The sequence below is a fragment of the Genypterus blacodes genome, unplaced genomic scaffold (genome assembly GCF_046128005.1).
Source record: "Genypterus blacodes isolate CSIRO-AG114 ecotype Tasmania unplaced genomic scaffold, CSIRO-AGI_Gbla_v1 ptg000216l_1, whole genome shotgun sequence".
In the NCBI taxonomy this organism is placed as follows: Eukaryota; Metazoa; Chordata; class Actinopteri; order Ophidiiformes; family Ophidiidae; genus Genypterus; species Genypterus blacodes.
In genome coordinates this window covers 952,273-967,500 of record NW_027467015.1, presented here as the reverse complement: position 1 = coordinate 967,500, position 15,228 = coordinate 952,273, and the positions used below count along the sequence as shown (strand labels likewise).

Sequence of the window (15,228 nt, the reverse complement as noted above, 5' to 3'; positions counted from 1 at the left end):
ATAGAATTGTCTTATTAAACAAATGGGAAAATATGAATAATAAAATGTTTCTATCTGAGGTAGCTGGTGTAATGGCAGCAGGTATGGAGTGAGGAGGTCCAGACTCCCTGGGGGGTCTGAGGAACCGCAGCTTCCTCTCCTCCTCACAAACCTTCTGCACATATTTCCCGCAAAGCAACAGCGACGAAACCAGAACACGAACCTCAACTCTATTATGATGATGATAATAATGATGATTATTATTATTATTATGAAGACACTCACATCGAGCCTATATGGAGGCCTCGGGGATCCAAGTTGGCCGGTGGGGTGCTGCGTGAAGGCGGCCCCCCCTCCCCACTCATCCTCCCCCACCCCCCCTCAAACCGCGGGGCCTCTCTCTCTCTCTCTGCAGCCTCCCGCCATCAGCACCTCCAGGGCCCGAATCCAGGTGCTGCTGCAGAGGCTTGAGAGATAGAAGCGTGTCGGCGGGTCGGACCAGAGCGGATCCATGTGTCCTGTCTGCTGCTCTGTGTTTGCTATGTGTGCGCCACTGGTGTCTATGCTCGGACATAAGGGGAGAAAGACGCACACATCGCTCTCTGTTATCAATTTTTTCCATGTTTGCAAGCACAAAACTGCTTTTTGTTCCCCATTTTTTCATTTACGAGGGTTAATGGATAGAGGCTTGGGCGTTTGATCACATGGCTACAATTCACCTGAGATGGAGACAAAGAGAGCAAAGAGAGAGAAGAGAGAGAGGGAGAAAACTGAGAGTCCGGCTCCACATGAGAGCCAAGGGAGACACAGGGGTTATTGTTGCATTGATTTGGTGTGTGTGTGTGTGTGTGTGTGTGTGTGTGTGTGTGTGTGTGTGTGTGTGTGTGTGTGTGTGTGTGTGTGTATGTGTGTGTGTGTCTGTGTGTGTGTCTGTGTGTGTGTGTGTGTGTCCAAGCCAGGATGAGATGTTGCTAAAGTCGATTCTCTTCATTCCCATCAACAACATTCGTGTACACAAATTGCCCATCAAAAAAGCGGAAAAAATGCAATGCAACTTAAAAAACAAACAGACTGATCTGATCTGATCGATGTGTTTGATTTGATAAAATGATTATAACAGCTGTATATGGATCGATGGAGCTGTTTGGTTGTGTTAAGGGTCGTGTCTCCACTCAGGGCCTCTGACCTCATATACAAGTGTCCAGTCTGTATGTTGGCACTTTCCTTTAACATAATGAGACCACAGACCCGATCAATCGATCAATTAGAAGTATTTCAGATAGCAGATCGTTTGTATCTTCAGTCAAAGCTGGTGTCACTTTTGATTTGGATCCAGTGAAGGACAACACTTGTCCCAAATGCCTTTTTTCTTTATGAAATCAAAACACTCATTATAATTCAGCATAGATTACTTGGTTAAATTGTAAAAATCGATATTTATAGGCACAGAAGAAAAATCTGGATCAGTTCATTTTCTGTTATCATTTTATCATCAAGATCAGGATGGAAAGGCCTCAAACCACAAGCTTTAAAGAAGAGCATCGATTCATTCTTTGTGTTTCCTTCTCTTAAATACTATTTCCCTCAGAGCTTTACTGGGATATTCGGTTTGATTTGAAATAAAGATTCCAAACTCAGTTTCATATTCTAAAATGAATTCTATATCAGCGGGAATAAGAGCCAAACCTTTCCAAGACAACGTGTTATTTTATGCAGAAATGTCTTATTATGTGACCACAGATAACTCACCTCGTTATTGTTTATTTGTTTGATATAACATGTCAACACGACTAACAAAGCTGCCTTCATGTGCCTCTAAATGGCCGCACTGTCGAGTCATTTAAGCCTCTCCGATGTAAAATCTCACCTCTCCTCATTGGAAACGTTCACGGTGACGCGCAGAGAGGCATTAACACTGCGTGGCTCTCAGCCAATCAGCGAGCAGCGGGGATAATTAGCGGGCCAATGGTAGCTCGGCGCGGGGCAAGTGGGCGGAGCCTGCCGTCTGTTGGAATGCTGCCTCTTTGGGAATGTTTTCCACTTTCAATCCGTTTTTTTTCTCCCGGTCCTTCTCACAAGGCGCTCTTTAAGCTCCGCTGTCGCCACACAGAGCAGCCATTCATCGGCTCTACAGTCAGCCACACACACTCCCCATGTTCAACCACTGGACAGCTAAATTGGTAAGTTATGTAATTTTTTTCAAACTAAATTTCAATGATAAAAATGTTTAAAAAAATATGTTTTATCAGTATTTATTTCACCAGCTTGATTCATCTTTTTAATTTTCTCGGTTTCACTGCGTCACTTTGACTTCATATTGTAATATAGAGCGTCTGATTTTGCTCTGTTGGATGCGCTCTTTCCCTCAAGATGCAGTTGTTGTTATTATTGGCTGTAAATTCCACTTTTAGTCGCTTATGAAGGCACATTTTGACTTAATTCCATCCTGTTTGCCATACTCACTCAGGTAAACTACGATGTCATTGTGTAACAAGTCCGTCCAAAGTGGGGCAGTTTGACTGTTAATCATTATTTGCCTAGTTTTAAACGCTTATAGTATTTATTTGTCACGCAACATTTTTTGTTTTTAGGTGTAACTGCTTTTGGTGACACGGATTTCCAGCCTATATCGGAGCAGCGGTGGAAAAGCTTTGGGGACTTGACGCGACAGTTATGGCTTTACCCGAGAAATACCATCAGTAACTGGGACACCAGTTGACTCAAGACATCTTATTCGATTAAAACGTCTTATTTCAGCAGTTCCCCTCTTTGATAACTCAATTTTATAATCAGGACTGTCTTGTTATTAACTGGAAACATGTCCGGCGAGGAGCACAGCCTGTCTGAGGCGGAGCTGAGTCCCGGAGGGTCAGACGATGGTCACTCACTGTCACCGACTCACCCCGGCGCGCCACCCGGCCAGGACTCACCTCTGACCGGCCCGCCGCCGCAGCTGACCACGCTCTGCGTCTCGGACGGCGGCGGTGACGACGACGGCAGATCCAGAGGCAAATCGGAGGAGGAGGACGACCGTTTCCCCATCGGCATCCGGGAGGCGGTGAGCCAGGTGCTGGACGGGTATGACTGGACACTTGTGCCCATGCCGGTGCGCGTCAATAACGGGAACAAGGCGAAGCCGCACGTCAAGAGGCCCATGAACGCCTTCATGGTGTGGGCGCAGGCGGCCAGGAGGAAACTGGCGGACCAGTACCCCCACCTGCACAACGCAGAGCTCAGCAAGACCCTGGGCAAGCTGTGGAGGTGAGTGAGGGGAGGAGGGGGCGCAGAGCCAGAACAGTGCGGCCATACAGCGGCGCGCTTCCTGTGCAGGATAAAGAGCGTGTAATGTGAATGAAAAGCCTGAAGAATAAGAGACGATCAACTTTTCATAAAATTAAAAAATCACTTACATTTATTCAAGTGTTCAGGTAAATGTTATCCCATAAAATGTAATTGAACGTTATGATGTGCGTTCTAAATTTCCACACCTAAAAGTTTATCCCGGCCTGAATGGCGCTCTGTGCTCCGCCGTTTAAAGGAAGAAATATCTGTTATTTTTAGACTATACAGCGTTTTCTAAAAAGTTACTTTCACATTAACCAGGGTTGCTTATGAGACTAAATCGCTCCTTGTTTTTCTCCCCCCTCCCCTCCCCCCAACCCCCGAAGGCTGCTAAACGAGAACGACAAGAGGCCATTCATCGAGGAGGCGGAGAGGCTGAGGAAACAGCACAAGAAGGACTACCCGGAGTACAAGTACCAGCCCCGGAGACGCAAGAACGGCAAACTAACGCCCGCCGAGGCCGAGAGCCAGGCGGAAGGGGAGGCGAGCCACTCCCAGTCCCACTACAAGACCCTGCATCTGGAGCATAACGGAGGGGCCGGGTCTCCCCTGGGTGACCTGCACCACCACCATCATCACCACCACCATCCTGCTGGTAGGTGGATACATTTGCATGTCAATGTTTCTAGAGATGTTGGGTCAAGGAAGAATTCAAGTCAAACTAAAAACATTATGATTTGAGCTGTGATAAGTCAGCTGCCAAAATGAAACTAAAAACCTCTGCTGCACCTGATGTGAGACCTCACTTAACCCTGTTGCCCCCTACAGGTCAGGGTCACAGCCCCCCAACGCCCCCCACAACCCCAAAGACAGAGCTCCAGTCTGGGAAGATAGCAGATGCAAAGAGAGACGGGGGAGCCGGAGCAGCCGGCGGCTCGGGAGGGTCCAGGGCGGCCCTTGGAGTGGGAGCTGAAGGAACGTCCGGTGGCCCCTCGTCAACGAGCGCTAAACCCCACATCGACTTTGGCACCATGGACATCGGCGAGATCAGCCACGAGGTGATGTCCAACATCGAGCCCTTTGATGTGAACGAGTTTGACCAGTATCTCCCTCCAAACGGCCACCCGCAGAGCGGAACCGGGGCAAGCGTGGCCGGCTCCTCTGCCTCGTCTTATGCCTACGCCCTGGCTGCTGCTAGCGGCCACTCCGCCTGGCTCTCCAAGCAACAGCAACAGCCTCAGGCCTCTCCGTCGTCCTCCGACCCCTCAAAGGCCCAGATTAAGAGCGAATCCGCATCTGGGAGCCACTACGCCGAGGCCTCGTCCTCTCCCTCCTCAGGCACCCATGTCACCTACACCCCACTCAGCCTCCCTCACTACGGCTCCGCTTTCCCCTCATTGGCCTCCAGGGCTCAATTTGAGTATGGAGACCACCAGGCCCCAGGGGCATACTATGCCCACTCCAGCCAGGCTCCAGGGCTGTACTCAGCCTTCTCCTACATGGGCCCCACACAAAGGCCCCTGTACACTACCATAGGAGACCCCTCCAGCGTGGCCCCCTCTCACAGCCCCACACACTGGGAGCAGCCTGTTTACACTACACTCACAAGACCGTGATGGAGACGAGCTGAGCGGAGGGAAATATGGGAATGTGTGAGTGGATCTGTGTGGATGTGTGTGTCTGTATCCATGTGGGAGCGAGCGTGTGTGTATTTGTGTATATGCCCGTGCCATATTGATGTTATTTTAGAAGTTTTTACTTTTTTAGCCAATATAATGCAAGATGCATTCACGGGGGCCTTACACAGTTATTCTGAAAACAGCCACAAACACACATATTATGAAGTGTGAATCAACGGTCAACAGCCAATCAAAATAAATAAACTGTAACAAACGTGTGCCATCATAAATATATAAGTCAAGATGTACAGCAAGTGTGTATTGGAGCGGTAGACGAGCGTGTCTTTGTACATTGAAAGTGAAGAGATGTTGGCTTGATGAGTGATATGATGGGTTTAGCCTGACATAATCAGATTTTATTAACCAAACTAAAGGAGATGTTTTTTTGATGTTATTGTGTTATTTTATATGAGTAGTAAGTTTATTGGTGTTGTTGACATCCTAGGGTGTAACTTTATCGTGATTGATTTAATTTTACACTTATTCATCTGCACCACTGCTTTGGGAAAATCATGTTTCTTTCAGTACGACATTAACTGGGTTTGTTTCCGTGGCCAGATGAGGAACTCTGCCTCCCAGTGCCCTTCATCTTCTGTAGATAGCGCCGTCTGTGTCCCTTGTTTGTCTGTCTTTACGTTGACTTCACCGAACTGAACACGCTTTTAAGGGGAAAATAGGAAAAAGAGAGGGAAAGAGGATTGTTAAGATGCATTTCAGCTTCTGTGCATGTCGCTCAGTCTTGGACACATTACCTCAACTTCACTCATATTGTGCCAATAACAAAGCAGACCTACGACTCCTCGCCAATCGAATCATGTCAAGTTATTCCAAATTTCACAACAGTAGGATTTTGCGTTTAAGTTCATTCCTATTCGTTGCAATACATTTGATTTATCCAATTACTGAGGTAAAAATCTATAAGTACAAATTCTCAAACCAAATCTCTTGAGGTAATTGGCCAGCTTTGGGTCCTACTTAAGGATTAGAATCACATGTATTACCTTCCTGCACCACATGTGGGCCAAAAGCCTGTTTTCATATTCACATTTTTCCCCATGTTGTGTCCAAATAGCCTTCGTCCTCTTCAGCAATGTGAATAATGGTCATTACCACAGGCTTCACCTTTATTACGTGATGCATATTTTATCATTTTATACTGACCCTCTTACCATGTAGTTATTATTTTTATGTAAGTAATATTGCATTGTGTGTCCTACCTTTGCTTCTTCTGTTTTGTATAATTATGGATAGTTTTGTAAAATGTTTGCTATACATTCACTGCGAATTTTGCTTCCTTACAAGAAAAAGCAATGTTGAAATATTATTGTCATCATCTATTAAATCAATTTATTTATAAAATCCCGTGTAAGATCATTATTTCTGGTCAGCATTGATACTGGGAGGTAATTAGAGGGGTTTTGATGAATGACATAAATTAGAACCACGCTGCTGACGTGTGAACTGTAATAACACAATCAGTGCCCCACCAACCTAAGCTCTTTAGTGCGTTTGTGTGTGTGGTAGGCTAAAATTGACTACTAATTCCCCACATTTAATCGGCTGGGGACTGCGTGTTACTGTGGAAGACAAAGAAAGTCTTTCAGCAGGAGAGAGAGAGAGGGAGAGAGAGAGAAAGAGAGAGAGAGAGAGGGTGGGTGGGTGTAAAGAGCCAGAGGCAAGGCCAATTTCAGCTCAGTCACTGCCACACACTTGGACTTTTGTACGCGGCCTTCCTTCGCTCGGCCTCTCCTCTCTCCACCTGAGGCTCCCCCTCGCCTTCACATTCAGCTGCAGCATGAACTCACACAATCACACACGTCCGTCACAGCAGGTTATTGTATCTGAGGGTGCTGTAAATCCTAAAAACAAAAAAGTGTGAACAGCTGTGCCACATATTTTGGTCTACAGTCCCAGATGTCTGCATGCACTGAACTGGTGTTTGTTATATGACAGCATAATTATTCATTGAATGATGGTTTATTGCTATTTCTTTTTTTTTTTTTTTGTATTTTTTACTTTCGATATGTATTTGTATTTATGTGTAACTCTGTCATATTGGTGCCTATCCTGCCCAAGGCACTCTTGGCCAAGAAAGCGTGTCTTAATTAGGCTTCGCTGAGTAAAGAGTCAATAAAGACATTTTTGTTTTAAAAAGCGGTGGAAAAAGTAATCTATCACCAAACAAGAAGCCACAATGTCCAAAATCAGGGTGGAGGAGGTGAAATTAATATGAAGGAAAAGGGAAGGAGCTGAGTGAACAACAAGGGCGAGTGCTAATGTGTGTGTGTGTGTGTGTGTGTGTGTGTGTGTGTCTGTGTGTGTGTGTGTGTGTATGTGTGTGTGTGTGTGTTTGTGTGTGCGTGTGTGTGTGTATGTGAGTGTGTGTGTGTGTGTGTGTGCGCGACACAGAATACAAACATTCATCATACAGGGAAATCAAACATTCTTACAGTCTATACCATCACAAGCTAACAAGTTCATAAATCTTTAATAGTTATTAATTAATTAGTTTTAGTATTAGTATTACGAAAGAACAAACTCAATATAGAATAATATTAAGCCTGGCTCGATTGATGTAACCTTAGTTTTATGTCAATTATTTTCCAAAAAAGGGCTTCAATTTTAGTAATATTATCTATTTCAGTTCTGTATAAGAGTTCTATAAACATAAACGAATTGTATGAACTCGTCAAACTCTTGAAAATGAAAACAAAAAGATACTTGAGTCGTAAAGTCCAGAGAATACATAGTTGTATTTACAGAGGGTTATCGTATATAGCGTGTATACTGCCCTCCACACCAATAGGGGGCGCTCATACGTCTTTGTGAAGCTCAATACGACGCAGCGACGCAAGTGACGTCACACCAAGAGCGCCAAACCTGTTGTGGACAAAAACAAGCAGGACACAAAGTTGAGGAGTTTAACACCGTCGTGTCTGGTGAGAATGTGATTAGTTTGTTCATGTCGATGTCTGCAAACTGATGAGGCTGAAGAGGCAGTTTGAAAGACTCAAATTGAAGAATGTCAGCGTCTTTATTCGTCTTTTAAATTAACAACATGTAGCATCTAGCTAACGTGTAACGCTGACTGACTCTGAATGCCCGTTTGGCGACTGGGCACTGACCAGAACGTGTGAGTGTGACAGCCGGCTAATGAGTGGCGTTTCTCTCGGCAGCCATATGGATCTCGGAGCGTTTGAGGCGGACAACTCCGTCAGCTGCCGGCTGGCGTCTGTAGTCCCTGCGGTGTGCCGGACGGAGGACTGCTGCCTGGGCATCGACGAGGCGGGCAGGGGCCCCGTGCTGGGTACGACGTCACTGCAGATTCAGTTGTAAAGTATCTTCAACAGCTACGACCCAGAACACCATCATCACCATTATGGAATGATCCGATTCCATTCATGTCTCCTAAAGTTGTTATTACCGTCAAGCCTTTTTGTCTGTGTACTCGTACAAACTTCATGTGGTTTGTGTTCTGGGAGTCTTGAGGCTTAGGGGCAAGTGTACATGGAAAAGCTTATTTTGTTTGTTATGGCAAATTATAGAGAAATGTTCCGCTTGAGGGGAGATTTGTGCTTTCATGAAAGATGACCATTAATCAAGCTGACGGGTGAAGAGGCTTGCTGGTTGCTTCTATAGAAACTCTTTAGCTGCTTTGTGTTGTAAACAAGATTATGAAATAATATGATCAATTCCTAAAAACCTGCGGTGTCTTCCTTCTCCCCCATCTCTAGATTTACAAGAAAACTAACTATAGTTGCAGGGCCAGGATTTAAAGGTTTGTCTCGCTCAACCAGACTAACTGTGTGAGCGCGTCACAAACAGTGCAGCCTCTGTTAGTCTAATAATGAGGTATAAAAAAAGAAGATTTACATTCCGGTGTGGTGGCACATTCAGGGGATTCTGTGAGAATTCTCTACATTCGAAGGCCATTACATCATGGAAGGTTCAAGTCACAAGACAGTCATACTGAAAGTGTTGATACAGGCTATAGTCTTAAGATAAAATAAGATGCACTTTTATTAGTTCCACACAGGGAAAGCTTCAGTGGGACATATAGAACAGATTTGATGAGAGACGCATTAACCCTATGTGTGCTCTAACTCATCATCATGTCATCTGTGATCCAGGGCCGATGGTGTACGGGATATGTTTCTGTCCGGTTTCCAGAAAGAACGATCTGAAGGCCCTGAAAGTGGCAGGTAAGCCTATATTCATTCATGGAGGTTGTGGCTTTAAATCAGGTTTCTGGACAAACTGAAACATTTGTTTGGTTTGATCAGATTCAAAGACTCTCACAGAGGCAGAGAGAGAAAACCTCTTCAAAAACCTGGATAAATCCAGCAGCTTTGTTGGATGGGCTCTGCAGGTCCTCTCACCCAACACCATCTCCACCTGCATGTTACAGAGGTATGTGGGCCTCCTTCTGTTGACACCTTTTCATCCTTTTCTTAGCACCTAAATTATGGCTTACATAAACAACATCTGCTTTCCTCAGGACAAAATACAACCTCAACGCCCTCTCACACGACACAGCCATCGGGCTGGTGCAGTACGCCCTGGACAGCGGGGTTCAGCTCAAAGAGGTACGGAAACAAGTCTTACACTGATCTGTCACAAGGGGGCGCTCACGTTCTGTGCTCACATGGCTCCTGTTTCACCTGTTGACCAATTGATTGAACTTAATCAACAGGTCTTTTGTTTGATTAGCCCCAAGCATGATTCTGTGAACATGAGCAGAGCAGATCCTCCTTTAATCCGACATTAACGCCTGGAATGCTTCTCACTTCCTCTCCTTTTTTTGCCTCTGCGCCGTCCCGTCTCTTGTCCTGCGTCCCTTCACCTCTCTGGCAGGTCTTTGTGGACACTGTGGGCCCTGCAGAGAAGTACGAGGAGAAGCTCTCCAAGCTTTTCCCAGGCATTGACGTGAAGGTGCGACCGAAGGCCGACTCCCTTTTCCCCATCGTCAGTGCAGCCAGTATCTGTGCCAAGGTCAGTGACCGTCGTGTGTGTGTGTGTGTGTGTGTGTGTGTGTGTGTGTGTGTGTGTGTGTGTGTGTGTGTGTGTGTGTGTGTGTGTGTGTGTGTGTGTGTGTGTGTGTGTGTGCGTGTGCGTGTGCGCGTGCGCGCGCGCGCGCGCGCAGTGTCTTGATCCTCCCACGGTCACACATCGGCGCTTGCAAACTCGGCCATCATCAGTGTACAGTTTTAACTCCTGCTTGTGTCCGTGTTCAGGTGGCCAGGGATCGTGTGGTAAAGGGCTGGCGTTTCACTGAGGACCTGGGGGAGGTGGATGCAGACTACGGCTCAGGATACCCCAATGGTAACGGAGGAAACAATAAGTATTGCAGACGCTCTAACTTCAGCTCCCACATGTCCAACTAAAGCCGCATTTCACTGTGTCGGACCTTTGAACCCTTTAGGTGAGATGAACTGATGAACTTGTTACATTCCTTTGTTTTCAGACCCCAAAACTAAAGCGTGGCTGCTGAAGTACCTGGACCCAGTGTTTGGTTACCCCCATTTTGTTCGCTTCAGCTGGAGCACGGCCCAAACCCTGATGGACAGCAAGGGAGCCACTGTCCACTGGTAAAGACAAAGGGTTAAAGAGGAATAATGTCCAACAATGTGCTTTACATCGTCTTTGTCCCGGGTCATTCTGCTGTGTTTTTGTGTGAGTGCGTGTGTATCTGCGCGTGCGTGTGTGTGGGGGGGTGTGTGAGTGTGGGTGTCTGTGTGAGAGTCTATGTCGGTGTGTGTCTGTGTGAGAGTCTATGTCGGTGTGTGTCTTTGTGTGTGAGAGTCTATGTCGGTGTGTGTCTTTGTGTGTGAGTCTATGTCTGTGTGTGTGTGAGTAAGTCTGTGTGTGTGTGTGTGTGTGTGTGTGTGAGAGTCTATGTCTGTGTGTGTCTGTCAGAAACACAACCCCTTTTGATTTCGAGGTCACGCTTAATTCCTGTGCAAATCATTTGACCTCAAGAGGCGACGAAGAGCCACAGGGTGAATTCGCCTCATGTTGATGTGTGTCCTCAGGGACGACGACGGGGAGGACGGGGAAAAGGCGGCACAGCGGCAGAACAACACGTCCATGCTGTCCTACTTCGGGCGGCCTGCAGGAGGAAGCGGCCAGAACCCTCAGCACCAGACGCACCGCTTCTTCACTGAGAGGAAGCTGCAGAGCCTGGACACTCTCTGAGACAAACACACACACACACACACAGTCAGTCATTGAGTCCTGGATGGACTTTGTCATATCTACCTTCATTTGTCCACTTTGTATGAGTTTTATTACACATAAAAGCAACTTTTCTATAAACTCTTGTGTGTGCTTCTCTGGCGACCTCATTCTCAAATTCTACCACGTCAGCATTAATGTCACTCGGTGTCTCGTCAGACGATCACACGTGAGTCCACATCAGATCAACACGTAAAGAGGAGGGATGGAAAGAAATTGTCCCACGTGATGCGCCCAGATTCCACTGGACTGTGTTGATCCTCCAGGCTGCAGGCAGCGGTGATGACGTCATCACAGCCGGAGACAACGCAGCGTCCACAATTAACAGAGGTTTGGGTTTTTTCAAAGCAGAAAGGCATGATGGGAAAGAGTTCTAACTATGATGTCTTTAATTACAATACTGCCCTCTAGTGGCAATATGTTGTCTGAGTTCTCGCCTCACAGGAAGAGCCCCTGAGTCTAAATGGTGAGTAAATAGAAAGAAATGTAAACAGATTACAGCCACAGACACTGGAGTCCTTCTATAAACTACAGTAAGACGCACGGACCTTAGTTTAGTTTAATGTATTCTTTTATGTTCATGTTTAGCAACTAAAACACTTTCACATGGCTTCATTTCCATTCTAATGTCCAAGTATTATTAGTGCTGAAACAACCATATGTCTAATTACTAATTTATCAAGAAAGAAGTTCAAATATTAACTGATTGCTTCTGGATTTGTGCCATTTTTTTCTGTTTATATAAATAATAAGAAATCTGTAAAAATAGCTTCATCGATCTGCAGGATTCACAAAGAGGCAGAATATCTTTCTCTTGCTGCATTCTGTTCTCTTGATGTGACTGCAGTCCATCCGTTCCATTGATCGCATCCTCAGAAATCCCAGCAGCGGCCGTTTTGTTGAGCCGTCTCACACCTCAGAGAGGCTCATCATCCTCTGCCTCGCTTGTCCTCTTCTTCAGGTTCACTAGAGGAAATCCAAAGGCGGTCGCCTGTGTGGGGCCGTCCACAAATGAAGGCATTTCCGGGCGTCTGTTGTCGGGCTTAATTGGGGTTCTGTCTGGACTTGTGGAGCTTCTTTCCACAGTTCATCACCAACGTGGACATGGCAAAGGAGGACAGGATGATGATGGAACTCCCCACAAAATGAGACGAAGCTCCTCTGGGTGTCGCTCTCAAGGCCTTCCTGGGGAAAGAATCCTTGTCGAAGGCTTTGGAGGTCACGGTGGCGGCGGCAGGCTCCATGCTGATGGATCTCTGATGGTGCCCTTTTGAGTTTGGTGGTCTTGAGCAGGACGTGTCTGACCCGCCGACACTCGATCTGTTGTGTCCTCTGTGATTCCAGCCTTGATCCTTTTCTAATCCCTCTGACTGGCCTCTTCTCCTGATGCGGCAATGGGATTGTAAACAGACCATGGCAGGAGCAGGCTAAGCTGACGATCTCTTTCAGTTTAAGACCAGCGTGTTTAATTCCATTACATCACCCTGCCATTACTGTGTAGTGCCTAAATGGAGACGTTTATGGGCTATAGGGATGTAAACAATCACAACTGGTACTGTAAGCACAATTAGGAGATGGTCTTAAACACTGTGCTGTCTCTATGGCAGACTGAGGGCTAGGCCATCAGTGGTTAGGGTTGTTTCCAAAAGCTGTAACGTGTTTGTGTCAGTACTTAAAAGGTAATCGAAGCAGAATAAAAACTCCAAAATGGCTTTGATAGTAAGAGCTAAGGTGCAGGTAAGGTGAAGCAGATGAGAAGCGATGAAGAACTGGCAGATCGTTTGTGTTTCCATTGATTACAGACTAAGTAAAACCAGGCGAGCTGTGAAATGGAACAGAGAGAATCCATTTGTACTACAGTGCAGATTTGACAAGTAGATAGCCCAATTATGTAACACTTATATCATCACAAAGTTTGATCTGTAAGCCGTAGTGTCAAAGTGATTAACGATCTGAAGCCATCATCATTTTGAATTTGTATGCATCTCATTTAGCTCAATTGTCAAAAAAACCTTTTTACAGGTAGATTGTTCTGCTTCTAGTCGACATGTCAAACATCTGGGAGGTCCTCATAGAACATTAGTGCTTGAACTGTGAGCTTTCCTTCTCTAAATGTGTGCCGACAGTCCCACTGCTTTCAGCACTAAGGACAGCTCCAAGCACCAAGCCAGGAATAACACCAGATCCCCTCCCATCCCTCAGATCCCATCCCGTTCCCTCCACGCAGCTCTAATCCTCTGCTGCTGTCTCGTCCCAGCTTCTTTTCCGAAGCGTCTTTTTCCAAATGTGTTAATTGGATTGTGCCGGTTTCTTTTCCAAGCATGAAGAAACGTGTAGCAGTGACACAGCCTGGATAGGATAACATGTTCCTCACTGTGAGTCAGAGGAACGTCACTGAATGCAGCTTAAGGGCACGCTGGAGTTATTTTCTGATAGGACTGACTCATATTTATACGATGTACTGTTTAAGTATCAATTAACATTTGCCTTATTGTTTTATTTGGCTCATCAGACAAAAACAAAAGCCCCAATAATGGAGCTTTCCGTCTGAATATAGTGTTTATGATGACTAATGAATGATGTCAGCAGGAAAAAAAGTTATTTATAATAAGTGCTTATTAGAGGCATTACAATCCTCACAAATAATCTTGTAAACTAATGTAAGGATTTGTTATGGAATTTAAATTGTGAATAAGTCACAGTAACGTCATTGATTACGTTTTGTCCGGTACAAGACGATCTGTACCGTTTTACGGAAACTATCAGATGGTCAAATGTCATCATCTGTGTAATTGACTTGTGTGGATTTGACTCATTATGTTGCAGAAGCTTCAGTTTGACATTTACCAGGGAACAGGCGGACGTTTATTTATATATGTCAGAGTTTTTCCGGTGTTACGAATCGACGGAGCAGCTTTTATCGTAAATGCTAACAGGATAATCTCTAATATAGTGACGCACACAGCTGTCGTGGTGTCTTTGCTTTATGCCTCCTGGTGTCTCATACGTTTGCCCCCCATAACAGCGTCTGTGTGTTACAGTATAATCCAGCCAGGCCTCCTCAGAGTGTTGTACCTGGAGCATCTCCTCCAGCAGCTCAGGCTGATCTCTCTCCGGCCTCTTTAATGGATGGGGGCTGGTTTCAGTCCTGACCACACGGTGTCTCTGTCGGACCATGGTGGAAAGTGTTTCACAGACGAGGTAAGCTCTCAGATGTGTATGACTTGTTAATGATTTGGACACATGTTTGCATCTTAACAGGAACAGCTCATGTCAAGTTTCCTCCCCAAAGTGTTCCACAGCTTCTTGGAGTCGATCATAGAGGGTTTGGGGCGGCTCACAGAACGGGATGATAGAACTTCATCATCATATAGATTACATACTACTGTAATACTGTAGTAATTAAGTTTCATTGTTACTATTTGCATTTATTCACATTCCAATGTATGCCAGTTTAGAGACTTTTGGACGACCTCAGTGAGACTATTTGTCCTTACAGTCAAAGATATATTTGTATCATGACCTCCCTGTTTACCAACCAACCAATTGTAACCTTTGTTGGTTAAACTGTTAACAGTATAATGTAGAGATCCTGATGTTCACCTGAACCAGCGACTGCTTTTTACTGCATTTAAAGCAGATTTTGTCAACAACAACCCTCCTCCATTTCTATCCATAGATTTCCTCCTGGTAGGTACTTTGTGTATATTAACATTTTTAACATTTTAGAAGTAGTCTGATTTAAAAACATAATCCTCACGTTCTCTCTCTTTTTCTTGGACAATTTTAAGCCACAGTTTAACTTTAAATGAAATCAATCACAGACTGCTGTGAGTGCATCTGTTCAAAAATTGTATATGTTTAATAAATACTCTACATAATAAATACCAGAGGAAATTGCTTTCAGTCTGTGTGTGCACTGCAGAGGGACAACAAGGGCAGAAATCCACTTAAGCGATGGAGCCGTACATACATTATCGCCCTCTCTCTTGAACTCCTTCCCCTCTCTCCTCCTCTCCGCCGTACGATGAGGCACCCCTGAGACTCCTGGTCA

At 45.5% G+C, this 15,228-nt stretch overlaps 2 protein-coding genes across 2 annotated transcripts; both read left to right on the top strand.

Moving 5' to 3' along the window:
- Positions 1-2,044: 2,044 nt before the first annotated feature.
- Positions 2,045-6,268, top strand: LOC143016197 (transcription factor Sox-10-like). The gene is made up of 4 exons (XM_076170402.1): positions 2,045-2,159; positions 2,571-3,240; positions 3,648-3,916; positions 4,090-6,268. Exons 2-4 carry the CDS (start codon positions 2,798-2,800, stop codon positions 4,875-4,877), a joined length of 1,500 nt encoding a protein of 499 aa, XP_076026517.1. The 5' UTR covers positions 2,045-2,159; positions 2,571-2,797; the 3' UTR covers positions 4,878-6,268.
- A 1,518-nt stretch (positions 6,269-7,786) lies between these two features.
- rnaseh2a (ribonuclease H2, subunit A) lies at positions 7,787-11,238 on the top strand. The gene is made up of 9 exons (XM_076170328.1): positions 7,787-7,879; positions 8,117-8,247; positions 9,071-9,142; positions 9,224-9,350; positions 9,439-9,526; positions 9,795-9,932; positions 10,175-10,262; positions 10,405-10,528; positions 10,973-11,238. Exons 2-9 carry the CDS (start codon positions 8,121-8,123, stop codon positions 11,133-11,135), a joined length of 927 nt encoding a protein of 308 aa, XP_076026443.1. The 5' UTR covers positions 7,787-7,879; positions 8,117-8,120; the 3' UTR covers positions 11,136-11,238.
- The last annotated feature ends 3,990 nt before the right edge of the window (positions 11,239-15,228 follow it).

Coding starts and splice junctions, on each gene's coding strand:
- LOC143016197 (XM_076170402.1), top strand. CDS start 2,798: ATGTCCGGCGAGGAGCACAGCCTGTCTGAGGCGGAGCTGAGTCCCGGA. Junction 3,241..3,647: donor ACCCTGGGCAAGCTGTGGAG/GTGAGTGAGGGG, acceptor CAACCCCCGAAG/GCTGCTAAACGAGAACGACA. Junction 3,917..4,089: donor TCACCACCACCATCCTGCTG/GTAGGTGGATAC, acceptor TGCCCCCTACAG/GTCAGGGTCACAGCCCCCCA.
- rnaseh2a (XM_076170328.1), top strand. CDS start 8,121: ATGGATCTCGGAGCGTTTGAGGCGGACAACTCCGTCAGCTGCCGGCTG. Junction 9,143..9,223: donor GAAGGCCCTGAAAGTGGCAG/GTAAGCCTATAT, acceptor TGGTTTGATCAG/ATTCAAAGACTCTCACAGAG. Junction 10,529..10,972: donor AAGGGAGCCACTGTCCACTG/GTAAAGACAAAG, acceptor GTGTGTCCTCAG/GGACGACGACGGGGAGGACG.